Genomic DNA, 27,296 nt, shown 5'->3' on the forward strand with positions numbered 1-27,296 from the left:
CATTGATGGCATTACATTAGGTTTTTTTTTTTTACATAAATAGTTAATAACGATAAGGCATGAGGAATAACATCAGTTCCTTGTTTGTTTCACTTTCTGTTCTGCCAATGGCTGTTGTCTCATCCAAGTAACACTACTGACACCCAGTGGTGCATGGTAGAATACTACAACTCATACATTGTGAACAAAAGCAGCATGGAAACGCATGTTCAGTACACCTATGGAGTTGGAAACATAGAATGAGGTTTGGCCAACATGTAGGCTTAAGGAATCTTAACCCATCACGTGATTAATTGATGCGGCCGTTACTATATATACAGTATATACTGTATAAAACATTTTAATTAATTGCAGTGGTGCCGGTGTTGTTTTTATCTCCACTAGAGGGCAGCAAACTACCGTGAGAACGGAGGCACACCTTGTGACGTCCTTTTCATGAGCCGGAAGTACAACAATCCAACACTGATGACTGTCATGACAAACCAAATTTCTGTTTAAAAAACACACCCAGCGAGGCAAAGCACGGTAAAGGTGAGCGCTTTCCGAATACCGCAATACAGCGATTCATTTAGTCGCAATGTATGACAACATGGTTCTGTTTTCAGTAGAAGAGTGATGTCATTCTGTGCTGGATTCATTGAAAGAGCTCTGGTGTTTACTTGCAACGCGGCCAGTTCGCAAGCCAACTCCCTTCTCTGTTGTGTATTCGTTGTTCTCATTTTATTTACTTCAGTATAAGCAAGTTCGTCATACTGTCAGATTTCTCAGGCCTAACCTTGAGTGTCTTTCCTCGTATGTGTCGACAGATACTGAGGGAAGTCTGCATAAAAAAATAAAAGATGGTGAGAGATCTAGTTCCCATTTGTTTCTAACTTGTCATTCAGAGTGCTGTATTTGTATATTACAAATGCAACCATTCATTGTAATTCTCAATCCTGGTAATTTTGGCAGCACGGTCGAGTCAAGGTTAAATCCACCGCCCAGCAAGAGGAGGAGAAAAGAAAGGAACGTGAGAAGAAACTGAAGATATACACAGCGGCAAGGGATGCTTGTTTTTCCAAGGTGCTTTAAGCCAACACACCTGACTTATGAAAGAGTCTTCATGCTAAGATTGTGCTTGTCATGACAGAGGAAGGAGGGCGTTTGTGATGAAGAGGCCCTCCACTTGACCCAGCAGCTACTATCATCTAATCCTGACTTTGCAACCCTATGGAATTACAGAAGAGAGATCCTTACGCATCAGGAGACTGTCAAGTAAGCACCCCCTCCAATACAGATTCATATTAAAAGCCTACAAAGTCTATTCAAAGAGATCATGTGTTGGTTCTGCGGCAATCTGCTTCAGAGATGAGAGTGAAGTGCAAAAGATGTACGAGTCTGAGCTGTCATTTCTGGAGTCCTGCCTGAAAGTGAACCCGAAGTCTTACGGCAGCTGGCACCATCGAAGCTGGATCTCGGAACGCGTACCTCAAATGGACTGGTCCCGAGAGTTGAGTCTGTGCGATCGCTGCCTCAGCCTCGATGACCGCAACTGTGAGTGATGCCATTAAAAATTATTCCCCTGAGCTGCTGGTTTAATGCCCATGTTTCTTTATCTCCACCAGTCCACTGCTGGGATTACCGCCGGATCGTTGTGAAGAAGTCTGCCGTTCCTGTAGAAAAGGAGTTGGAGTTTACACATCGTTTGATTGGCTCCAACTTTTCCAACTACTCCAGCTGGCATTACCGCAGCACCCTACTGCCATTGCTCCACCCAGAGTCTCCTGAAGTCACCTCATCTCCGCCCTCACCACAAACACACTCGCATCGTGTGTGTGAAGAACAGCTACTCAAAGGTTAAGGTTATACAGCCAGCAATACATCAAATCCACCCACAGGCGGCAGTGTGATTCTAAAAGAGTGATACCATGCTAATATGTTAGTTGCTTCTCAAAATGCTGTGGAAGACATGCTAGCATACATGTACTGCAGATATCCTCAAAGTTGAATAGTCATTCGACAAATGGTCAATGACATATTGACAGTTACTTGCTAAGTTCTGTCTGTGCCACTGCAAAGATGCTTTGCTTGATGGTGGCCAGGTTTTTCAATCAGTCTTGCTCAAATTTTGCGCACATGTGCTTGTCAGTCCCCTAAAGGTGTGTACCAAATTCTATGGTGAGTCAACTAAACACCCTAAAGTTACAGTGGATGTTTTGTAGAGCATATTAAGCTGTGTGAGAAATTTCAAATCAATCACATTTATGGGGTAAAATTTGGGCATTTAATAACAGTGCCCCATTGTCGTGTATTTGTCAGAAAAATAACAGCACAGAGAACACAGTAGGGTGCATGTTGTGACACATTTTCACCCTTTTGTGTGCAGTGGTTCAGGAGTAGAAGTGTTAGCTTACACCCACAAAGACATACAGTCATGTAAAAAGTAATATACTGCAATTGTTTATTGACTATACTTAATGATCTTTTTGTTTGTCCAGAATATGAGCTTGTGCAGAATGCTTTCTTCACCGACCCCAATGACCAGAGCGCTTGGTTCTATTACCGTTGGTTGCTGGGCAGAGGTGTGTGTGTACGCCTGCAGCACCTTTATGGTCACAAATGAAACCTAATGCAACTTTCTTTCTGTGTGACAGCTGAGCGTGAAGAGATGATAAGCTGTGTTTATATCGGCCGTGATGAGGAAAGGGTGGCCGTTGCCTTCTCAAGGCCGGTCAATGTGAGTGTACACTTAGGAGCTGATTTTTTTTTGTTTTGTTTTGTTTTTGTTTTGTTTTACAGCTAATGACCTTCCTCACTGCGTCTCTGTTTAGGCACAGTCTGGTGGCCTTCTGCTGGTGCTTGACGGTCAGCCACAGAGAGTGGAATGGAGGAGTGTCCATCCACGTTTTAAACACAGTCCTGTATGGGTATCCTTTTCACTCCATTCCAAAAAATATTGCACCAGTCTTTTTAATCAGATAACTACTTACCTGAATACCTGAATTACTTGCGTCCCCTGTTGCTGGTTGCTGCCAAGTGTAGTGAATACCTGAACAGAATACTTGTGACACCCTTCACACACTCCTTGAATGCTGATAAGATTGTCTGCTACTGAAATGAAATGTTCTTGCTTTTACTTGTATAGCAAAAAACTTTGCTTTTCTTTATTGAACTTGTTTGGGAATGCTGACACATTCACTGCTGTGTTAACCTAGACACATAGACAACTCATGTCTTTTGGGAGGGACCTGCTTTTCTGAAGTGCAGTTCCATTAAGTCTCTGATTTCCCTGCAGCTCTTCAGGTAGGTCTGGCTCGCTGCAGCACATACACAAGCAGAAGGCGGTGTAAGTCCATAGCCAGACGTAGAAAGAAGTTTTTCATCGAACTGCTTTCTAGCGAACATAAGGCAAAAGGCATCTTTCCCCTGCATTGGTCACCAGTCTATCATGGGGTGATTGCTTTGAGTGACAATTGAACCTTTGGTACCTCCACGAAAAGCCAGATACTGTCGTGATTAGAAATGACGGGCGTGGCGCCCCCTATGGATTGTGGTCAAAATGCTTTGGAACGCATGAGTATACATGTAATACAAATGTCATCAAAGTTTTATAATCAGTAGACAAATGACTTATGGGCAGTTAGTTGCAAAGTCCCACCTGTGCCCCTCTAAAGATATTTAGCTTGATGGCAAATTTTACACATGTGCAGTCCCCTAAAGATTTGTACCAAATTGTGATTGGACCTTAATATTTCAGCAGGTGTTTTGTAGAGTGGTGTGAAAAATTTCACCTCAATCTGACTTATGGAGGTCAAACTTTGGGGTTGTCAAAACAATAACAGCATCGGCAACTCAGTGGTGGTGAATATTTTGGCACATTTTTACCCTTTTATGTGCAGTGAACGGTGAACACGACACTACTAATTGCTCAACAATTTGCTGTAAATGAGAAAGTCAAACAACATTGCAAATATTTTGTAAATGTATGTCATTCTACAGCGATCCTTATTTTAGGACGTTTTGCTGAACTTGAACTCACCGGGGTCCTCTCTCAAATTGGAGCTTCTGGAAAAGTCAGTTAATCACACTTTTTTTGGTCACCTTTCTTATTTGTAATCGACTTAATGAGGAATTTGTCCTCAGCATCAATGCTTTATTTTACCAGATAAAAACATGGCCGCAATTGCACTGTAGTCTGTCATGAAATGTAGTTTTATGATATGATACAGTGAGCGTTTACACTTCCTTGCTTTTTATTCTGCTTTTGTCATCATGCCACGTTCTGCACTCCAGCGCTGCACAAAGACCTTCGCAAAATTCACAGACTGAATCTTTCTAGTTATGCCTCGCTGAGCAAAGTTAATGCAAAGACACATGTGCCTCTCACGCTCATGGACTCACTGGGGCAGTCGGACACAGGCCAGAAAGTTCTTACCGTACGACGGCAGAAATGTCCACTTCAGAGCAGCTGGTGTTTTTCCTATACCTGATCCTCTGGCCTATTTGTCCTGTAAAAATCAGCCACTTAATCCTGCAAACCTACAAACCAGCAGTGGCATAAATCTAATATCCTTTGAGAGGTGCAGGTGATTGAGACTGCTTGCTTTAAGTTAGTGTTCCGCCATTAGTGGCTTCAGAAATAAATCCCTCAACACCAAGTCTGTAGTAACGAGCCACGTTAGTATGCAGACTGACGCTGCAGGACCCCTAAGTTTTCTGTTTCCATGGCTGATTAGATCTGAACTTTCCGTTGTCACTTTTTGTCTAAATTTGGTGTGAGTTTTTCTCTGCTCTGGTAAACTTTCTTAACTACTGCGCAGATATGTGATCTTCCTCCTGGATCTGTCGGTGACATCGCGAATGAGCACAATGTGACGGTGCACTGGTCCGAAAAATACATTCATAGAGACTGTGCGCTATACACAGGTAAAGCATGTTCTGCCACATTTGGTCTATCTGTCTTTTGGGATCTAAATCAGTGGTCCCTAACCTTTTTTGACCCATGGACCGGCTTGTGTTCCCACAAATCTCCCGCGGACTGGGTGGTGGCGAGTTCGTACATTATAACGATTTATTATGTTTTGTGTAAAACTAAGACATGAACAACATCAAATTAAAAGCACACAATGAATGCCGACCCACCATCTACCAGTTCAAGCCTGGACTTTTTCCAGAGAGATTATTACATCGCTGTTTGACATGTGTGGTAAAAGGCAGTATGCTAGCATGAATTAACTTGAGACAAATGTGCACATTAGCACTCAATAAGTCATCAAAACTTACCTTTATGCATTCCCACATAGTATCAGCATTTGAGACCAAATATGAGGTGAAAGAAAAATGCCCAAAATACAGCAGCAGTAGAGAGAAAGTTGGCACACGCACGATGGACATGCGTCAAGTGACACGGATGTAACAGAGAGAATCCGGCCACGTTTCAAAATAAAACATCATGGAAATTGGGGGGTTGGGGATCACTGGTCTAAATGATTAAATGGGCAAAAGGGTGCATGTCGTGTGATAAACCAGAGCTAATGTTTGTTAACATGGAATTGGTCTACTCAAGTTTAGGACAGGGAGAGGACAAAAAGAGATACTAATTTGAAACTGAATTTCCCATAGGAAATATGTGTTTTTCCCAGGATCAAAACAAATTAACTTTATCATAAAATAACTCTTCAGGAGAAGACTCTTCAGGGAGAGGGAGCACGAAGGTGTTTGCACAGCAACACTGGCACCACGTGGCATTTTATAGGTACTGCTCCTATTACAGTAATCCCTCGTTTATCACAGTCAGTTGGTTTCAGACACAACCGTGATCAGTTAATATTTGTAAAGTAGGATTCCTAATTTAGACATTTTCGTAGTTAGAGCATAGAAAGCCTGTATAGAACCTTCCAAATACTGTACAGTTTTTAAATTATTAGTGCCCTCTGGACATTAAATAACACTCCTTTTGTCACCTTTACATTCTTATTACCCAATATAATGGACATAATAACAAAAAATAAGCCATTTAAGACACAAATAAGACTCGTGCTGGTGTATATTGCTGTAAATGTGTTCCGGTGCTAGGGGAGCGGAGTGGGGGGACGGACAGGAAGTGAACCTGGGGGTTCTGAGTTGAGATTTACTTTGGCATGGGTTATGGCCAGAACAGTAGCTTGTGTTTTTAGTAGGGATTATCGTGCCTGGGATAATTCAAACGTGCAATAAAAGCCTGTTGTTCTGTTGATCAAGTCTGGTGCTTGTGTGTCTCACCGAACATTACAGTAGCATTACTGACACCTAGTGACCAGTGTAGAATACTACATAGATTTTGAGTAGCTCACAAAGGCTCAAAGAATATTTCTTCAACTCTGAGTAGTTTTTTGTTAAAACTGTTGAATTCAGACTTTATGCCTTTTATATAGGGCCCTATGATTTCTGATTTCCGTGTCAATGGAATCGCGGAATTGGCCAATAAAAACAGAATTTAATGATTAACATGGAATCTCGCGGAAATTGACATAATGTGAATGAAATTCTGTCTTTGTAAGGAGAAGGAACGTTCGTGTGGGGAAGTATTTACTAGGCGGACCGCTAAATCGTGGCATTATAAACACTAAACCGCCTCCTCCTGAACTAAACATGGCGGAACCTCCTTTTACGGAGCGGGAATGGAAGCTAGTGGGGTTAGCTTAGTTTAGCATGCTAGTGTCAGCCTCAGATTTTGTGCGTGGTCTGCACGTTCAGTTGTACTGTTTACTTTGGGTGCGCGGTGATCTTACTCCTTCTTGGTCACCACAGCTATGTTCTGCATGACCAAAAAAAAAACCGCTGCAATTTGTGGAGCGTCACAAATCGTACAATCAAAAAAATCTGTCCATTTGTGACCTAGACTTTAATTGACTGTATTGATAATATTGGACGGACCAGTAAGACCCTTTCCTATGTTGCAGTAAATGCTTTGTCTGGTTCTGTGGTTATCATCACACTCTGAGCCATGTTTTCAACGAAAACACTTGCTGTAATGTCCAGACTATAGAACATGCCGGTATTTAAACCGCACCCACTAAATTTAAAGAAAAAAAGACCCTTTCCTATGTTGCAGTAAATGCTTTGTCTGGTTCTGTGGTTATCATCACACTCTGAGCCATGTTTTCAACGAAAACACTTGCTGTAATGTCCAGACTATAGAACATGCCGGTATTTAAACCGCACCCACTAAATTTAAAGAAAAAAAGTGATGTTTCAATAGATAAGCCACACCCGTCTACAAGCCGCATGTTTCCACGTCGTGACTGTAAACAGTAGCCCACCAGAAAAGTTGCACATTTATTGCCGTCTTGATCCTTCTCTTTAAAAGAGTAGACATCTTGTTGAATGAGCGTGCGATGGAACATGGCACCTGGCCCAGCAAGGTGCACTGTGGTTGGACACACACTCTCCAGGCTCTCGGTTTGCTGCCATGTTCTCTTGCCAGAATATGTAACTAAGCGTCTTCTTCAGACATTTGCTCAACATTACTGAGGATATAACTATATCAGCTGGTCACATTTGGGATTACAGTTTACTGCATGGTCTTCTCGGCACCTCTCCACACTTTATCTATGATGAGGACAGTGCTCGGAAGAACACGAGATGTCACGAGTCCAGAACGTGACCTTATTAGCCGCATCACTGTATAAGCTGCAGAGTTAAAAGCATGAGAGAAAAGTAGCGGCTTATACACTGGAAATTACGGTAGTTTGACCGACTTTGGAGGTTCCACTGTACAAGCTCAAAAAACTTTCAGTGTTTAAGTATCACCTTGACATTTTCCACTGCTCTGTGCTGTACCCCTTTTGATTCTATTATCCATTTTGACTAAGGCAGACTGGGCAAATTTAAAAGACCGCAACTGTTCTGGAAGCTTTAAAAACAAAGTTGATTTTCTCAGGTCGAACTGAGAGCTGGTGTCGTGACTCTGCCACTGATCAGGAACTGTTCAGGTAATTATATATTAGATCATGAAATAGTGATTCTCTTTTCCCCTCCAAGGATTTAATCGACTATCTGAGTGTTCTTCATTCTTCCATAGGAGTGAGCTCTCTGTGGAAAAGAGCTCTGTGCTGCAGTCTGAGCTACAATCATGCAATCAGCTACAAGAACTGGAGCCGCTCAATAAGTGTAAGTTGTTTTTTTTTTTTAACTCAGTTTTTGTTTGTTTTTTTGTTCTTGTCCTTCACCAAGCTGAGAAGTCATGTACTGTACAGTACAGGGGGGTTGTTAAGAGAGATTAAGAAATATGTTTTATAAACACCTTGCAGCAAAGGTGCAGTTTGCACTTGGGCTGTGTGGAGAAAATGTATTCCGACACAGGGCTAAGACACACAAGTGCGCTGAGAACAGACAAACATCTGCCGCAAACTGTTCCCACAGAATTGGACGCATTCAACTGTGCAAAATATCTTGCTGGGATGAAGAATTAAGATTGAAGGCTAAAACAAAGAGTCTAGTTCAGTGATCCTCAACTGGTAGGTCGCAGACCTGTTTTCTGGTGGGTCATGGGTGTTTCCCTAGGCAAAAAAAAAAAAAAGGAAAATAGCGTAACTGCACGTTGTTTGTGAATGCGCCTTGCGTTCTTGTCTGTGCTATTTGCTATGTCGCCACGAGGTGCATGCCATGTTTGATGGCCGACTTTGTCAAGCTTGATTGGGCGGGAAAGGACATTGAGTGGGGACTTAAGGAGTAGTGGGGTGCTGCAGTGGGAGAAGAGCGCTCCATAAGAGAGACCCTGTCTCATCCCCACAGCGCACGTTGGATTCCTTGGGGGAATTACGCCCACAGTTGAGACTCCCAGGTATGACAGTAGAGTGAACTGGGGGTGTTTCATGCCCAATTTGATCTATTGGCTCAGGCAGAGGGGTGGTCTACAGAAGAAATGTCCCTCTTTTATTATTAAACTTACAGAGTTAATCAGAGAAAAAATGTAAAAGATTTTAAATCCTTAAATTTGTATATTTAAATATTTTTCAATTGTCACCCGTCTATGATGTCATCAGCATTTGATTCGCAAAAATGTTAACACAAAACACGGTTTTATAGTTTTACAATTCTAGTTTTACATGCATAAAACAATTCTATACACATACAAATGAATGTGATGGCTAAATTAACAGATAAGGTTACTTTTACCTTTGACCTTCTTTGGCTCCATTTTGAGCTATTGAGGTGAGAAACACTATTGAATTCAATTTGGCAAAACAGGAAGGTGGCGCTTAAGAGGAAGGTGCTGAGCTCACTGCCACATGGCTTCTTTGGGAACACGTCAACAATCACAGCTCCAATTAAGGTAAAAGTTAACTTAAATGTTCATTTAACCCTTTCATTCAGAATTTTCATTGGATTAACATAATTTCTTATGAGAAAAATTAATTCCTTTAGCCTCCCTTTTGGTTAGAGTTGGATCTTCTGGACCCAATTAATGACGGCAACCAAGATTCCACTGTATTTAACTTCCAGGTCCAAGTCCAGTTGTTCTTATTCAAATCCCCAGATAACCATGTATTGATAGCCTTTACATCTACTTTTTGGTTCTCCGCTTGTCATTAAGGGGTGATGGTGGGTCCTGCAGCCAATCCACTTGAGAACCACTGGTCCTAGCCCATGAATTCTCAAACTGCAGTCTGACTACCACAGGTGGTACAGTTACGCCTTTTAGTGGTACTCAGGAAAACCGGATCATATTTTATTACGTTTACATTATGCAATAATTGTACAAATACAAATGTATTAACCAAAGATTCGCTGAAAAAACTAAATTCCTTTGCTGAAATATTAATGTTTCGCTCACCTTATACGGCACAAGCCAAAAACCTGTGAGTCCAAGCCACATGTTCCAAGTTAAACTGTGATGGTAAGCGGTACTACTTGCGAAGCAAACATGTTTGAAGTACCAGTAGCACTTGGTATCAAAAGTTGGAGAACCACTGGTCTAGTCCAACCTCATCTCCATACTTTTGTCTGTATACAGCCTGTACTGTAGAAGATATGGTGTTACTCATGTCATGTGTTGAAAGAAGAACACTTGGACCGATTGTTTATCATTTCATGTCACCTTCAAATCGCCCTGTTGCTATTCACATGAGTCAAAAATGCAGTCTGCATAAACAGAAGGTTTGCGATTGAATTCAATCCCACTGCAGAGAGATCAGTGTGGCTCTCTGGCCAATGCATCTGTCACGAGCACAAAACGATTCCTCCAGAACTCAGCACTTGGCTTTTAATATCAGCCGGAGCTGGCTCAGACCCATACCTGGCCTGGGCTGCAGTGGTGGTGGTGGTGGTGTTCATGCTGCTGCTGCTGCCTCCCAGGAAGGGCAGCAGAGAGCTCTAGGTTTGGCCATTGGTCTAGGGCCAACCAGATCTGGCTTGTGTCCGTTAACTTGGCAGTGTGTGGTTTCATCATCAGAACCTGGGCTGAGGTAATTCTGTTAAGTTAGTTAACTGCTACAAGTACTATGAGTTTCTATGTCTGTGTTTTCCTCTGCAGGGTGCTTGCTGACCATCATCCTACTGATGAGGGCGCTAGACCCCCTCGGATATGAGAAGGAGACGCTCGCTCATTTCCAAACTCTCAAAGTGAGCACAGGGAATTTTAATGTCCGTTTACAGTAACTGAAGATTAATTTATTTCACACACAACACCTCCTCTCCCTCAGGAAGTGGATTCAATGCGCTCAGCCTATTACAGTGACCTGTGCAGCAAATTCATGATCGAAAACACCATTTTGAAAATGGAGTATGCCGAAGTGCGCGTCTTCAGTGTAGCTGACAAGGTTTGCATCAAATGATCAATAAACCAAACCCTCTTTTTTGTTCAGAAAGTCACTGTTAGCTTTTACATCCCCGACAGAACCTGACCACATTGTGCCATTTGGACCAGCTGCTCCTCGTGACCCATATCAACCTGTCCTCCAACCAGCTGCGGCGCATTCCCGCTCACTTTGCCATGTTGCAGTGCCTGGAGGTGAAAAATGAGCCCTAAAGTTTCTGCTTGTGTTTTATATTTGTTATTGTGTATGTGCCTTGAAGTGCAGTACAGGCCAAAAGTTTGGACATACCTTCTCATTACATGCGTTTTCTTTATTTTCATGACTATTTACATTGTAGATTCTCAAAACTATGAATAAATACATGTGGAAATATGTACTTAACAAAAAAGTGTTAAATAACTCTAAATATGTCTTATATTTTAGACATATATTTTATGTCTTATAATTTTTTGGATTGCACTGCAAACCACTGTGTTTCATGAATTAGTCACCTGGTTTTCACTTCACAGGTGTGCCTTGTCCGGGTTACTTAGTGGAATTTCTTGCATTGTTAATGGGTTTGGGACAATGGGGTAGTATTGTGTGTGTCCAAACCTTTGGCCTGTATTGTATATTGCATTCCAGTTTACATCCCTGACTTTCACCACAGGTGTTGGAGGCGGATGAGAACTCCATAGAACACTTGGAAGGAGTCTACTGCCTTCCCAAACTGGAGGAGGTCCTCTTGAAGAATAACAGTATCCTTCCAAGTTTTATTGGTCACTTGGGGGAGGCACAAACCAGATAATCATGATTGATGTATTTATTACCTTATTACAGGGGTGTCCAAAAATTATCCACCGAGGGCTTCATATCGAAAAATTGAAGGATGTGGGGATTACCTTGATGCATTTTGTGCATTGAAAATGCAAAAAACAATCCAATGTAAGTCAGTGTATGCTAAGATATCTGAGCAAAACATCCACATTAGGATGTTTTATAGGAGATAAAACAAATTGGTATAATATCCAATCATATATAATAAATATTTTATTTTCAGAATATGGCTTGGGTCAGTTTTTAAAATAAAAATTGCAGAAAATGGACCCCGGGCCACACTTTGGACACCCATGCCTTATTACAGGGGTGTTCAAACTTTTTCGACTGAGGGTTGCACATATGGTAAAATCAAAGGATGGGGGGCGGCGCACTCGGATATATTTTTTAAATATTGTAAAAAATATATAAAAATATAAAAAATTTTAATGATTAAGAAAAGTTTTGTGTTATTATTAGTATCAATATTTCAACTTTCTCTTTTTACATTTTGTCTTTTTCCTTCCTAGTTAAAAAAAAAAAAAATCTATAGTGTGCCGCAGGACAATAAAAAAAAACGAACCCCTGGGCAGCACTTTGGACACCCCAGGTTTATTTGGTTATAGAAGGATGGCATAACCAGTTTTAACCCTTGTACATGGGTCAAGGAGAAGCTGATAAATACTGTACAAATCGGTATAAAAGTGCAAATGGAGGAGTTTAGTTTCACTTTTTACGCTGCTACAGTCCGCTTGCATTGGGCCAAGTGGGGAAGTGAATCAAGAATGTTGTGTGTGCTTTTTGACATGACTCCAGTCCTTTGTAATATTCATTAATGCCACCCACATGATTGGAGCGGAACAGAAAAACTTGTTTTCTGTTTATTACATTTTATTGATTGCAAAGTGGAAATTCTTTACCACACTAAGGCGAGATCGGAAATTTAATACGTGCCAAAATCAAAACATAGAATCTAGTGGACACCAGCAGTGTTAAAGTTCAGTGTTCTATTTCCTCCCCACTCACAGTTAGCAGTGACTCAGGAAATGTGTGAATCAGCCCAGAGTGCCAGGCTCAGTGCTGCAAAACAACCCCGCTAGAAGACTGCTAGCATCCGGTGGTGTGTGAAGAGCACCGCCACGTAAGGAAAAATGCTGTTTACAGACTTTTGAGAGATTGCGGCACTCTCACGACTTTTTTTTTTTCTCCCTGACTTAAGAGTTTGAATGACTAAAACTCAAGTTTGCCATTTCGCAGAGCAAACAGCATCATGAAATCAGCGCAGCACCTTCCCCTTCACGCTTCATTTCCTCTCATAATCTTAGGGGGGGGATTAATGAGCTTTGCAGGTTAGGGTGCTTATGTTGTATACACATTGTTTGTCTTTGTTTGCACAGGTGTAGTGTGGAAATACAATGGATGTAGAGAGTAAATACCTTTCTTTTTCTTTGTCACTTTGTTGAAGCACTTTTTGCTTTAATGACAGTATTTTACCAGCATCTTGACTTGGCAGAAGCACTCCAAAAATGTGTCAGACTCTGAGAGCCCCCTCGCTTCAGAACAACCTACACATTTTCAGATGAATTTAGGTCAGCTGGGCCACTCCAAAGCATACATTTTCTCCTGGTGAAACCATTATTGTTAATATGGTTGGGTGCTTGCCAACATCATTCTCAATGTCAGTCTCTTCAGCTCTGGCAGGCGTCTGAATGTCTTGGGCCAATTTGGAGCTGCTCATAAGGCCTTCCATCTTCACAATGACCGTCATGCTTCACTGGGCCTGTGGCGTTCTTCTGGTGGTGTACAGCGTGTTTTCGTTCCACAAACATAAACAAAATGTACTCACAACAAGTTAGGGGTATGACATATCTAAATGAACCTCAAATGCACGATAACAGTACTCTTCATCATGCTGTTGCCTTCATGAGACCAAGACAACACCAAACAGTTGATCCACAGTACCTCGCCATTGCCAGGCTTCAAACAGGATGCTCTCAGAAGGAAGTGGCCACTGAGCCTAAAGGCAAACTGCACTTTTTTGGAATTTTTCCCCATCAGCCACGATCCTTATGTGAGATATGAACAGATATGTCTTTCTCTTTTCTGTGCGGTCTAAAGATATAAAAACAGGTAAAAAAAAAAAACCAAAACGCAGGTAAGAATGCACGTAATGGGGAAACACTTATTCCACCTATAAAGCCTTCTGAAAACACTCCAAAAAGCGCCAAAAACGTCCCATTTACATATAATGTGACGTGCACATAAACCAAGGTACAGCGATATTGTTATCATTATTAACATTGTTAGCCGATCTATCTACGTTACTGGCGTATTGACACCTTGCCACACCACACCGGCTAGCCACTAGTCGTCTAGCGACTAGCTTCACCACAAACTTGCCCACAGTGCGTCAGCGTCGCGCTCTCAATGCCCTAGACCACTACCAAAAAGGTAATGCTACATATTGCAGCGGCTGCCACTGCTGCTGTTTCTTTAATTTTGACTTTGGAAAGTTAATGCTAGGTGTAGGCGTGTCTATTTTGCTATATGAAATCAATGTGCCCAGGAAGGGAGTTCCGGTAATGCTTAAAAAGACCAAAATACGGCAAAATACTCAAAGTATTACATGATATCATGAAAGACCTGTTACTACATGGTTACAGCATGCATATCAAACCATAAAACATTGTTGAAGGTTTTTGGAGGTGTTTTAATAGCGCTCTTGGTGTGTCCCAGTACTTGCAGTAATGAGCTCACATAAGGATTGGGGATGATGGGCAAAATTCCCAAAAAAGTAGTTTTCCTTTGAGGGTGTCAGAGTGTCATCAACAGAATTATGGTGAGACTGTAACAGGGCATTTTAGGTTCATCCTGAAATTGGACTCAAGTAGACTATCCCTAACTTTTTGTGAGAAGGGCACTTGTCGGAAGAAAGGCCCTGTTTGGTCGGCGTACACCCCGGTTTTTTGGTTTACGGCGAAAATGTTTCCTTAGTTCACGTACGTTAGTGTAAGATATGGTGCACACCTTGTCATGTTGCTAATACAGTGCGTGAGTCCATCTGTTTTCATAACGTGTCTTTATTACAAAACGTTAGCATGTTAAGCATGCTCGCAGAATGGAAACCGGAACCGGGCGCCATTGTGCCCTAGCGCCGTCGCCCGTCTATCACGTCATCTGCTGTTGGCGCTGTACTTTCTTGATTGATCACAACTGCAAAAATATCCACAATGGAGCCAAGAAAATTGCAAGTGCCAGCATTTTGATAAAGAAGGTGAGAAACACTATTGAATTGAAGAAATAACTCACAATATGAAGCCGTCATATGTGTGAATATCTGCTCCCTCGCTGCACATCATCACTGCCTTTGTAAACAAAGGCCTTTAGTCAAGGTAAAAGGGACCTTAAATGTTCATTTATCCATTTAATTTGTCTTTTATAATGTCTTTATATGTATTTTGCATTGTTTTCATTGTTGCATTAATTGGATTTGCATTATTACTTATGGGAAGCATTTATTCGGTTAAAATACATTTTGGTTTCAGTCGGACCTTCTATGATGCTAACAGAGGTTCCTCTGTACTGTAAATCCAATCCAAAACCTGCTGGGGTGTGTAAAAGGGACTTTGCGCAAGAGATGCCCTCATAGTCTGACACATTTAAGGCAAAAGAAGTCAAGCTGTGCCACGGTAATCGAGTCGAAAACACCGGATGCTATCCTAAAGCAACATGTGCTTCATTAAAGTATTGGTTTGAGGGTGTGCACACTGATGCAGCCAGTTCTGAAATGATTTACAGTATAGCGGTCTATATTTCATGCTATTTTAACATGGGTGTGTTCATTATCTGTTTCTCTGTTTGGCCTGAATGTTTTGATTTAGTGTGTCACTGGGCCGTGTTCAGCCCAGATGATGGCCTGTTTGTCACACCACGTCGCCTAAAGGCTTCTCCTTTAACCTAATTGTGCAGAAATCTCCACATTGGCAGCTCTGCAGCCCCTCACTTCCTGCCCCAAGTTGAGGCACCTGGATCTTCGTGGAAACCCCGTTGCTCAGGTGGCCGGCGTGGAATCGGAGCTGTCAGAGCTGCTGCCTGCCGTCACGTGTCTGCTGCTCTGATGAGGGGAAGGAGTCGGGAGCCGCCACTCAAAACGCTGCCACCGCCGACACCGCCGGGCCGTTTGTGAAGGAGTGAGTGGATGTTTTTCCAAGTGTGTTGTCACTTCCACTTGTTTGGTAGAAATTCAAAACAGCCCCCACACGTCTGAATGCCTCTGAAGGCGTATATCAAAACAACTTTAATGAAAAGTCTATTTGTTGTTTGTGTGCGTGCGTGTGCGTGCGTGCGTGCATGAGTCATCACCACTGTTACATTTCTGAAAATGTGCGTATGAATGAAGGACTCGTAATACCTCCAAGTGCATGCTGAAACCCTCCTCCTCAATCATGGATCTAATTGACTGTATGTGGATGCATCTGTGTGTTTTATAAGCTTTTAAATTAGTTAAAGCAACAGTAAGGAAATTGAATGGAGCTGTTCAAATTCTGCATCCAGGTTGTGATTGACAGTTAATCCTTGGGTCATGCTGAAGTTACTCATCCAAATGTTTTTAAAATGCAGTTATAGATCTATAACACAGACAAGGGGCAAATTATTGGGTTTTTTCCCACACTTCGTCCCCCTCCACATTTGTGTCAGTGCTGCTTATACAGAAAGTGATGTAGGAAAAAAGGCAGGTAAAATGTTCACTTTTGCAGGCAGTGTGAAAGGGGCTAAATACATGAATTAATGCATTCATTAATAAATGTGTTTCCTATATAAATAGCACAGACGTCCCTTGCTACATCACGGTTCGAACACTGCGCCCACACACGTTTTTCAGTAATTAATAAATTAGCGTTGTTTCATGGTTGAATAAAGCTTATTATTAGTAAAAAAAAGAAATGCATTTTTAAGCAAATTGTACTTGTTCTTGGCCTACATTAATAATTTTCAAGCATAAAAATGGCTAAATAATCTAACTAAATGAACTGAAATACCAATACAAAGCAGAAGAAGCTTTGTAATTGTGAATGGTATTCTAAATTAGCTACTGGGTATCGGGGTTCGGTGAGACAAGGACCAGACTTGAGCGGGAAGTGGTGGTGACAATGCATACTCATGCGCTATACGTAAACACTACTTGACAATGTGTAAAGTTGTTCAGGAGTGCGGTCATTTTGTGCCGACACAGCGCGGCCATGTGTTTACATACCTCTGAAATGTCTTGGGACGGTCCATCACCGTTGTCTTTTGGGCGTTCAATGTGTTTGTTACGTCGTGTATCCCTCTTTGGCCACAGAACAATGCATTGCATGATCATGTGCAAGAATCGCGAGATTTCGTCATAGCGGTGTATACAAACCGCACCCATTTTGAATGCCAACATCGGCAGGACGCAAACCAAGGAAAAAATTTAGCAAAAATTTGGGATGTTACCGGAAAAATGCGCTAACCGGGGTGGACGTGAACTGGGGTACCACTGTACTATACTGGGTAATACAAATGTAAAGGTGACTACACGGGTGTTATTTCATCTCTAGAGGGCTCTAAACCATATTTAGAAGATTGTAAACAGGTTTTCTATGCCATAATTACGAAAATATTACATTTATTCTAATTGAAATTCACTTATTGCAGTTGACTCTGGACCCAATTATAAACCAACAACAATAAACAAGGGACGGCTGAATGTACAGTGTCTTACAAAAGTACCCTCACGTTTCAAGTATTTTATTATAGCATATCATTTGAAGCTACAGAACGTATACTACAATACTACAGAAAGTAAACTTGGATATACTTTAGAGTAGTCAGTGTTCAGCTAGGATGGCAGAAAGGCTGCCCCAAACTAAACAGATTTTTTTGCGGTAACTTTTATGAAATGTTCTTATTGTTGCTTTAACATGGGAAGCTTATAACCGATGATCACGGTGTTGCCTATCGTTGTCACACGTTTTCAAGTGGTGATGCAAAACCATTTATTGTATGTCCAAAAAAAAAAAAAGAAAAACAACGCCCGGTACTCACAGATATATATGTACAAAAAAAAAAACATTAAATTGTATCACTTGCCTTATCTGAAAGCTTCTTGTGTGGTTTATGTGTGGCTCCATAATTGAATTACATGCTCTGGTATTTTTTACGAATGTGTGTTCAGGTTTGAAAGGAGTGTTGTCTGACTCAGTTGCTGCTATTCTGTTTAATGTTGTCACACCCTTCAATTGTTATACCGTGACAGTAGGCCAGTGAGCGATTATCACCAAGCCACTTCTGTTAACAACATTGACCCACTTTGGCATGACAGTGAAATGACTTACTCTGCTAAAATGTGGCATTCCACAAATACTTAACCTTTTGTTATGTACCCTCTATGAATTGTGTCCTTGCTGAGTTAACCTATTGCTCCGTCGAATTCTTGCAAGAACCAACTTAACCAGTCTGTGTGGATAGCAGATGAATCACTCATTGACGTTACGTTGTGTCGTCTCGATCTAATTGCATAGTAGATGGACCGCCACCTCGTCCTCTCCTCTTCCCCCCCTTGCTCTTACAAAGTGACTCAGGTGTTGACATAAAGCGACAGGACAAGCAAAGAGGATGCACAGAGGTAAAGCATCAAAATGTTGTAGAATCTTGAAAAAGTTTTGGTTTTAATATCCATCCATCCATTTTCTATGCCGCTTCTCCTTATTAGGATCACGGGGTGGGGGGGTTCATATCAGACTTGCATTTTTTCTGAGTATACAAGAGGTGTCATCAGGAATAAGTAGTTTAGTTGTAGACCCACTATGGAAACTCCCAGCACCATTGTGTGCATGTGCGTGCATGTATGCGTGTGCGTGTACAGTAAGAGGGTGTGTCCTCAGTGTGTCCCATGTGTTTAAAAGAGACGTGAACATGCAACTGGTCCAAGAGAGGAAAAACCACAAAGCTTCGCGGAACAGACGATTTCTTCCTTCATTGACTTGAGTGAGTGTGACTTTGTGTCTCTGTGTGTAATAGCATTTGTTTAATAAATGAAAAAGAAATAATTGTGCGTTCAAACCTGCTAAACAAGAGTTCCCACAGATTTCATGCACAATAATTCACTCAAAGTGTTGTTTGAATTGCCACGCTGATCGATCGTATGCAATGACTTTCACTGGTTGCCATTTGATTGCCTTTCCTTGTACATAAAATATTACATTTACAGTATATGGGGTAAACAAGGAATAGCATCTTTTACAGAGCAAGAGTCACAAAGACTAGTCAATATAGTACAGCTGTTGCAGCACAATGTCAAACATGTACAGTGTTCCCTCCTTTATCATGGGGGATAGGTTCAGAAAATAGTCCGCACTGAGTGAAATCTGCGGAATAGCCAACTTTATTTGTTTACAATGATTATATATGTTTTAAGGCTGTAAACCCTCTCATCATACACTTTATACACTTTTCCCAGAAAGGCAATAACATGTTCTCGCATTGTTTAAACTCTCAAAAAATTCAAACATTCGTTTGAATTTTAATGATGAACCTACAGGTTGGACACAAGAAATTATGAAGTGACTCACGTGCATTTCAGTTCTATGCCTTTTTGTCCTGGCGCCGTTCCGCTGTGCTGTAGCGTTTTTGTATCCTTGTTAAAACATATTGCTGCAGTATTCCTCCTGTTGCAGTCCTCCTTCAACCCGAAGACTCATTTACAGTATTCCACAATGGCGCCGTATAGCCGCGTAAGTGCTACATTCCTTCAGCATGTCCAGACGTCCAAGCTTTTGTGTGATGGTTTGCATCCTCCTCTTCCTTTTGGATGCAGAAATGTTCGTCGACGTTGTGGGTTTTGAGAAACTTGCAAACAAACTTGCAAAGACTGCAAGCTGGTAAGCAAGCAAGCTAGCGATGACAGGAGACACGGCAGGGCGGCACGAAGGAGATTGATTGACAATGGTCTACAGCCAATCAGGGCGCAGAAGACAATGGGCAGTACAGACAGACGAGAGAGGGAAGAGAGAGACACTCAACTTCCCACAATGCACTTCTTTTTAAAGGGCCAGGGCTCGGCCTGTAACAGTGTCCATACGGGAAAGCACAAAAAAAATCTGCGAAAGGTGAACCGCGATAGAGCGAGGGAACACTGTATCCCCAAATTGTATCTTAAATCGGAAAGGGGGGAAAAAATAAAAACTTGGATGTACATGCTTTAGATAAAACCACGGGGAAGGGAATCGCAATACAGTATAATAGTGACATTATGTCACCGATACTAACAGTATGACGATGCGATTGTGTAGTAACTGATATATTGGAAGAAATCTGTGTTGAACTATGATTTGAAGAATGGTAATAATAATTTTATTATTTCATAATAATAATGGCGGTTATATTAATGCGTCCAATTCTTCCAGCACATTAGGGCAGCCCTCTTTGCAAGCGAGCTGAGAAAAGCCACAATGTCGGTGACATAGGATGGCAGTGAAAGGTTTGGTTGGGGGTACCATGCCAAATGCCACTATGGGTGAGGGACTCCTCTGAACTGAGGTAATGGCTGCAAGTGAAAGTAACACAGCATCCCTTGCTCATGAGCTTCCTCTGATGGACACAGGCAGCTGAATGAATCATCGCAGCGCCCAGGCAGCCTTGGCCAATGAACTGCTGTGCTGGGAAGAAATGCATTGTTTAAAGACGTTAAGAGTTTTTTATTTTAAACTTGTATTGGTGCTTTTCTTGTATATTTCTTAGCTACCTTTTTAGTGTTAAGTTGCTGTGTGACGATTTTAGCCTTCTATTCAAGATGACATCGTGAGTCAGACTGTTATTTTTAGGAATGACCTGCGATTTCCGATGCGTTGACAAGCTCGTCATAAGTTCCCTTATAGCTCGTGATTGGCTCCTGCCAAAGAAAGCTATCGTTTCCTCACTGATTCGCGAGCGGCACAGTATTTAAATGATTAGTATTAGTTCTGAAGCCAAGGCGGGTTGGGCATCGAGTATCAATGGGAACCGGGACTTACATTCCGATTCTCCCGGAATCATTTTTTAAAAATTTCAACCCTTACATTTGGTGATCCAGCCCGCTGAGCGGCAAAGTGGACGCATAACACCAACCAAAAAGAAGTCGGCAAACACCCACGAAGTAGAAACGGCAAGAAGCATTTGTGTGGACCCATTTCAGCTATGGACAGTGTGCGACCGCGCTGGAAAATTTTGCTGAAATCCTGCTAAAAAATGAACGGTCGGCGCCGTGAAACATTTGCGACGCCATCATGCAAAGAATGGTGCACCCCTCACAAGATTAAAAACCTCTGTATTCATGCTGTACAGAGTGCCCCGTTTTTTACGCACTACGCCGGACTACTTCCAACCTGTCAGTAAAACAATAAATTATGTCGATCTTATGCCAACGTTGAAGCAGCAAAATAATACGGTGGCCAACTCCAATATCCAGCTAACATAATGTGTACTTGACCTGATGTTAAGGCTAGCTTTAGCCAGGAAGTTGACTACACCCCACATTAAGTGTTACTCGATTTCACCTTACCTCTTTGATATTCTGCACGCAGGTTAGCCGGAACTCATGGTCAAGTCACACTTTCTCTATTCTGCATCACAAGACACTCTCCAACACATAAACAGGATATGTACCTGTATGCGTACCTGTTGTTTTCATGAGGTTTGCAAAAGTAAAAATGCCTTGTGAACGTGTACTCCTATGTAAAGAAACATTTATGTTCATGTTCAATTGTTGGATATTTAGATATTGGTTAATAACAGCCCTGTGAGATATTCACAGTAAAGTGATTCCTAAAAAGTTCATATCATTAAAGAAAACGTCATGGAGACAGTCAGACATTTCATATAAGAACTTTGGTTAGCGCCCTCATTTAGACCATGCAAACTTTTATGACCTTACCTTTTGAAAAGAATCTGAATCGGAACCGGAATCGCTCAGATTCAAACGATGCCCAACCCTCAAAGCGATGTCATGAGATTAGAACATGGTCATAAATAGAAAAAAAGTAGCGGCTCACACACCGGAAATGATGGTACATGTGTATGTAATAGTAGCAGGTAATATTTTAAAGACACCGACATCCAGTGACGTGTAATTAAATATGTACAGCGTGTGCGACGGTGTGGAATGACGCTATGACGAGATCATAACAAGCATACCGAGTCAGTGCGAGGAACCCTGGGAAGCTTCTAAGTGTAACATGCCAAGAGTGAATGTTGCTTTGTTAGTCCCAGCGGTGCACAAGGAGCAGCCTGCAGGCAAATTGGTCATGAGTGCGAGTTGAAGGGTGCAGCCTGGCTGCATCACCACCCTCCTGCAGGGAAACGATGTTATGCTGGATCTGAGCGTTTGTTTGCCAAATGAAAATCATTCATGGAATTTTCTAGATCTGATGCAATAGTGTGACAGCAGGCGCCTGGTTGGTTGGAATGTTGCACACCAGGTAATTAAAAAAATGTGTGACTACACTGACATTTATCAATTGGCTGCCGCATGCGAGAGTTGTGCTATCTGCGTCGTGGGCGTGTCTGTCCCGTTTCTCGGTCAAAAAAAGCCCGGCAGCAGACTTTAATCCAGCCCTTATACAGTAAAGCGTTGTTCCACGCTCGCCTTCCACTGTAGTTGCCTCATATTTTTTTGGCAGCGAGGCAAGTGCCAACTTGGATTAAATTTTCACTTTAGTCTGAGAGGGCCCATTCTGCTATAAATCCAGCTTGTGGTGGTACGTGGGTGGGAATGTACACACGTGGAACACAGCCCTATGGCCTCTTGTGGTGCTTGTCATGCTTGCTTTCGTAGTACCAACTGTACACAATCGATTTCATTAAAACTAGGGGTGCATGACAATTATCGGACCGATAATTTTTGACAGGAGGGAATTATGACGTCTTACTGATAAATTCGCTAACATTAAAAGTAGCTCAGATAACCCATCATTTGAAAAAAAATGCCCCAATGAGGCGACATTACCCATTACGTTACCCTTTTTTCTCCTGCCTGTGACATAACAGCCTGTCATAACTTCCCCACATGTAAACGAACATTTACTTTCCGGAGAAGACATTTTGCGTGCTAGTTGTACCAAATGTGCCACGAAGAGGGGAATAAATCCCACTGAGCACACAAAAAACCTTATCAGCCACCTGAAGGCTAAGGGGTTTGAAAAGTGAAAAAGGTTTGCCTCTGTGGCGTCACACGGCTGCTCGGAGCGTGTGCCTGAATACAGTGCACCTTACTGGGCCACGCCGGGTGGCTCCTCCCGCTCTATACTCTGGTTCTCCTGACCTCTGTGGCGGCACACAGGCTGCATATAGTGCACTTTGCTGGGCCACAGCAGGTGGCTCCCTGTGTAGTAATGTGGTAGTAGTAATGTTATGATATTTGATTCGGACAAATCAACAGGTACAGTTGGTCAAATCCCAAATTTGTTTGAGTCCTTCTTACCTGCAGTTGTGCACAAATTACATTTAAATCTAAAAAGTAGATATTAAAAAGTAAGGGTGTAACGATTCATCCACTACATCGATGCATCAATTTAGATTCCTATGATCCAACTACATCGATGTGTGTTTAGCAAGTTTCCATTACGGGCGACATACAGTATATCGATCTAACATCGTTTAAAAGGAAATCAAGCGATTGACTCGACACTAGGAAATAAAGCATTGGATTTAAGCACAGCAGGCTTTATATGGATGTGTGTTTTTGGAGCACTTTTAACGGCAAAGACGTTAAACATTACTCGATTCAGTCTGTGACGTCATCGTTAATGAATCGTTTCAGATCGTATCGTTCTAAATAAACCAATACGGTCCTTGAATTGTATGAGCAACCACGAATCGTGATACGAATCGAATCGTCTAATACAACTAATCGTTACACCCCGATTAAAAGGTTATCAGTTATTGATTCCATATTGGTCTTGAGAAGCGGAAAGATATCAATATCGGTTTGAAAAAAAAAAAAGATATCGTGCATCTCTACTTAAAGCGTTCTAGAGGGTTGGCACTTGGCCCAAGCAAGAAGCCATTCAATTTTGGTGCAGGACTTTCCACTTTTCCTCTTTGCAAGTCTGCTTGTATTGAGGCTGAGTGGAGCAGTGATCCACAAGGGCCAGCAGATGGCGACGCTGTGAAAAAAGTTGCAAAGTACAGGTTGGTTTATGCTTCTGCGTAGTCACGACGCCAGTCCCTTCCCTTCTTGATCCTTTCCAAGTTCTGCGTCAGGGTTGAGCCATAGAACTCTCAGCCGAAACACTAGGGGTGGTGTTTGAGTCAACGATTCAACTCAGTGAGCAACCATGACTCTCGTAGCCTATTTAGCTTGTTAGCCTTCCTAGCCGCTAGTGAAGAATGGCGACTAAGAGAGGAGAGTGTGATTGGAGCTGGAACTAAGCAACGTTCAATGTTTTATTGCAAAGGTCGATTTGAAATCGTAAGAAAACGTTTTGAGTCGTATACGCGCAGGAAAAAATGCGCTGAAAACCCTTATGGTGGGAGTCACAGAGTAAATGATTCATCCATGCCATCAATGAAATAAAAGCAACAAAAAATGCAATAATGTATAAATATTTAAATCTAACAAAATGCTGATTTTTTTTGTTTTTTAAATACAAAAATTTTTAAAATAAATAAATCAATGCAATGCAAAATACTGTGTATATTTTTTAAAAATGAAAGATAATTTCCTCTAGAAACTAACACAATTCAATTGCATTAACCTATGAAAAGAGATAAATATTACAAGTAGAAAAAACATCATAATTTAGATGCAAAAATATATTTATAGTTTTTTGATACATTTTTTTTTTTTTTTTTTTTTTTTTACTTTACTCAATAGTGCATCGCACAAATATCTACTTTGTGCTGCCAGCAAGAGTTCATGGTGCTGCCAAAAGAAGAATGTGATCTTCTGCACATATCTTGGCTCTTCATCAGGTTGTTTCTGTGTGAGTGCATTGATAAAGGGCGCGAGCCATTCAGCGGCAGGATGACACACTCGAGCTGCAAGGAGGTGTTTTCTTCACTGCCTGCCTGCCTGCCTGTCTGCAGCCCACTCCTTGTCTTAGTGCCATTTTCAAATGAGTGCGGTGCGAGCCCATTGTTGCTGCTGCTTTTTGTTTAAAGCCCTGTTTGTGACTTCACAGCACTGCATTAAACTGCAGTTGAAAATGAGTCAATTGGCTAAACTGGCACATTGAGAGAAATGTTTGCTCAGGAAGGAGGTGCTAATCTCTCTTAGGAAGACGTGCCAGTGTGAGCACACTTGTAAATCAGAGCACACACTGACTTCCCGAAGGCTTTGTTCCACTCATCAGTCAAAGTCGGCATCAAGAAATCACATGTGGACATCTTTTGATGGCATCATAAACTAAGGAGTGAAGGCAGGTGTGAGTGTCTGCATCCTTGAAGGGGATTGTTCTGGATTCCTGTATCCTTCTCAGTGTCACGTGGAACAGAATAACACAAAAAGCAAAAAAAAAAAAAAAAGGCAGCAGGGATGCAAGGGAAAAGCAATTAATATCATGAAGACAAAAAGTTGTGTAATAATGTAGAGTTAGTGACATTTTACTGAATTTGTTTGATCAACTGTGGGGAAATTCAACAAGAACAACTTTGGCATTTTAAGTATTATTTTGAATGGAATAGGATTTCTCTCTTGTTGTTCTGAACTCCTGTTTCCATGCTCATGTTGTATTGAGCAGAATACAAAAAGAAGAAAAAAATCAGTTAAATTTTTAAAAAAATTAATTATTTTTTTTAAATTATATTTATTATTTTCAGAATGAGAGAATCCTCCTCTGAATGTTCTCAACTCCTGTAATTATGCCAGTGTCACACTGCGCGGAATAACACAAAGAAAAATTATGTGTGTGTGTGTGTGGTGGGGGAGGGGGGGACTCTTTGTTACAAGACTAAGGTCATAATGTTGAAAGTATAAAGTCCTAATATCAAAAACAAAGTCACATGAAACGTGTAATATGGCATTTGAACGAATTTATTTGATATACGGGGGAAATAACAATTCTAGCTCTGAACCGTTTCACTGTGCCACCGTTGTACGGAACACAATAACAACAATAAAATCCCCCCCCAAAAATTGCAAAATCTTCCTAGAATAAAGTTGTAATGTTAGAAGAATACTCCTAATAGTCCTAATTTGTCATTTTCACATGTGAATATCAAAATTTCCACATGAACCTAAACACTGTCTAAAGGCAACTATTATAGGAATAGGTCGGATGTTTTGCCATGAAGTTGTATGACGTCCCCATCAGCACTGTAGTCCAATAACAGAGACTTACCCCCCACTTGGTCTCCGAAGTACAGTTCTGGTCAGATTTCCGTGATGAAGAACGGAGTTCCACTTAGTTGCTGGGGACAATTAAGTAAAGACTTTGGCTTCTAAAAACAATATGCGTTCAAAGGATTAATACATTTGCATCACAAAAATGCCTTCTCCAAAAAATCATACCTCACAAAACGCTTGTCGTTATATATTTGTCTCCCGCCGCAGCCATCTTGTTTACGTATGTGTTCCACAGCGGAACAACTTCATGTCAAAAAATCCGAACTATCCCTTTAATCATATTATATTTGTAAAAGTATCATATTGACCTTGTCAATTGGAAACTTTTTTATCCATCCATCCATTTTCTATAGCGCTTGTCGTCATTATGTGGGCAAGCTGACAAGCCGATCCCAGCTGACTTTGGGGGAAAGATGATAAATGATGAATGTGCAAATAGGATGACGTTTACACTTCAGTTCAGTTCAGTTCAAGGGGCCTTTTGTGACCCGCAGCTGTTTTTTATTAGCCTGCGGGATCTTCTAAAAAATGGAATGTGCTTGTAGTAGCATTAAGTTGAAATATTAAACAAAGACATTGTTTTATTAAAGTCATAATATTATGAGTAGCAACAAAACAAAGCAATATTTGAAAAATTAGGTTGTGGAAAAAGTTACAATGTTATATATATATATTTTTTGTTTTTCGGGGGAAGGACGTGTATGGCAGGAGCTCTGTTGATGATACTGGAAATTTTAACTATTTTGGTGCTTTCCTGACGACACTTCATGAACACAAGATCAGTGCTGCTGGCTGAATCCCCCAACTTTAACTTGGATAGTCGAGAGGTACAGATACAAGTATCGATACTGCTAGCAAGTCTAGCTAACTAGCGAACTGCTGAAGTTCAAAGAGGTTGCTTAGCAACAATGTCAAACACAAAGGACAATTATTCTGGCTCTGAACTTGCAGAGGAAAATGATTCTGGCTCTGAATTCAAAGTGGACATGGAAATAAAAACATTGGCAGAATACCTAGCTAGTCCAGGATACCAAGAGTTGCAAAATGCTGTCAAGAGCTTCAACGAAACCTTAGATAGTAGCTTCAAGAGTAGAGAGATCACTCTACCACAAATAATGCGAGCAATTGAGAAGCTGCATTCAACGGCAGAGATACAGTCTGAAGAAAGTAGAGCACAGAACAAGTATATCAAAAAACTAAGAAAAGAAGTCAAGAAGTTGCAAGATGAAACTGCTGCTCTTAAGGAGGTTAAATACCCTTTGGAAGATATCAAGGCTCTGCAGGACGACATTAAGGTACTGCTGAATGACAATGCTGCCTTGCGCTCTGCTCTTCAGGAAGCGATAAACCGTAAAGAAAATACAGCATTATGCAAGGAT

General features: G+C 41.4%; 2 protein-coding genes across 14 annotated transcripts in view; both read left to right on the top strand.

Moving 5' to 3' along the window:
* Positions 1–415: 415 nt before the first annotated feature.
* rabggta (Rab geranylgeranyltransferase subunit alpha) lies at positions 416–17,620 on the top strand. 5 transcript variants are annotated; one of them, XM_054789070.1, is made up of 18 exons: positions 416–531; positions 609–697; positions 807–842; positions 952–1,062; positions 1,130–1,254; positions 1,346–1,533; positions 1,605–1,835; positions 2,478–2,561; positions 2,634–2,716; positions 2,811–2,906; positions 4,800–4,905; positions 7,901–7,952; positions 8,042–8,130; positions 10,496–10,584; positions 10,665–10,781; positions 10,859–10,972; positions 11,428–11,515; positions 15,543–17,620. In XM_054789070.1, exons 3-18 carry the CDS (start codon positions 840–842, stop codon positions 15,689–15,691), a joined length of 1,725 nt encoding a protein of 574 aa, XP_054645045.1. In that variant the 5' UTR covers positions 416–531; positions 609–697; positions 807–839; the 3' UTR covers positions 15,692–17,620. The 5 variants fall into 5 exon arrangements, with proteins under 5 accessions (XP_054645045.1, XP_054645046.1, XP_054645048.1 ...); XM_054789073.1 differs by having other exon boundaries at positions 440–525; XM_054789072.1 differs by having other exon boundaries at positions 443–531; positions 606–697.
* An 876-nt stretch (positions 17,621–18,496) lies between these two features.
* LOC129188479 (protein-glutamine gamma-glutamyltransferase K-like) overlaps positions 18,497–27,296 on the top strand; it is a 51,392-nt gene continuing 42,592 nt past the window's right edge. For 5 of the 9 annotated variants that reach the window (XM_054789061.1, XM_054789063.1, XM_054789060.1 and 2 more), the window contains exon 1: positions 18,498–18,584. The gene's annotated coding sequence lies outside the window, so the exon portion shown is untranslated. Of the gene's footprint in view, positions 18,585–27,296 lie in introns of all 9 variants that reach the window. The other 4 variants (XM_054789069.1, XM_054789066.1, XM_054789067.1 and 1 more) reach the window with 4 other exon arrangements.

Source organism: Dunckerocampus dactyliophorus, chromosome 10 (assembly GCF_027744805.1).
Source record: "Dunckerocampus dactyliophorus isolate RoL2022-P2 chromosome 10, RoL_Ddac_1.1, whole genome shotgun sequence".
NCBI classification, from domain to species: Eukaryota; Metazoa; Chordata; class Actinopteri; order Syngnathiformes; family Syngnathidae; genus Dunckerocampus; species Dunckerocampus dactyliophorus.

Bases quoted from the DNA above. Each gene is read 5' to 3' on its own strand.
- rabggta (XM_054789071.1), top strand. The intron at 10,973-11,427 runs GTGAAAAATGAG...CTTTCACCACAG, and splicing joins CCATGTTGCAGTGCCTGGAG to GTGTTGGAGGCGGATGAGAA. The intron at 11,516-15,542 runs GTATCCTTCCAA...CTAATTGTGCAG, and splicing joins GGTCCTCTTGAAGAATAACA to AAATCTCCACATTGGCAGCT.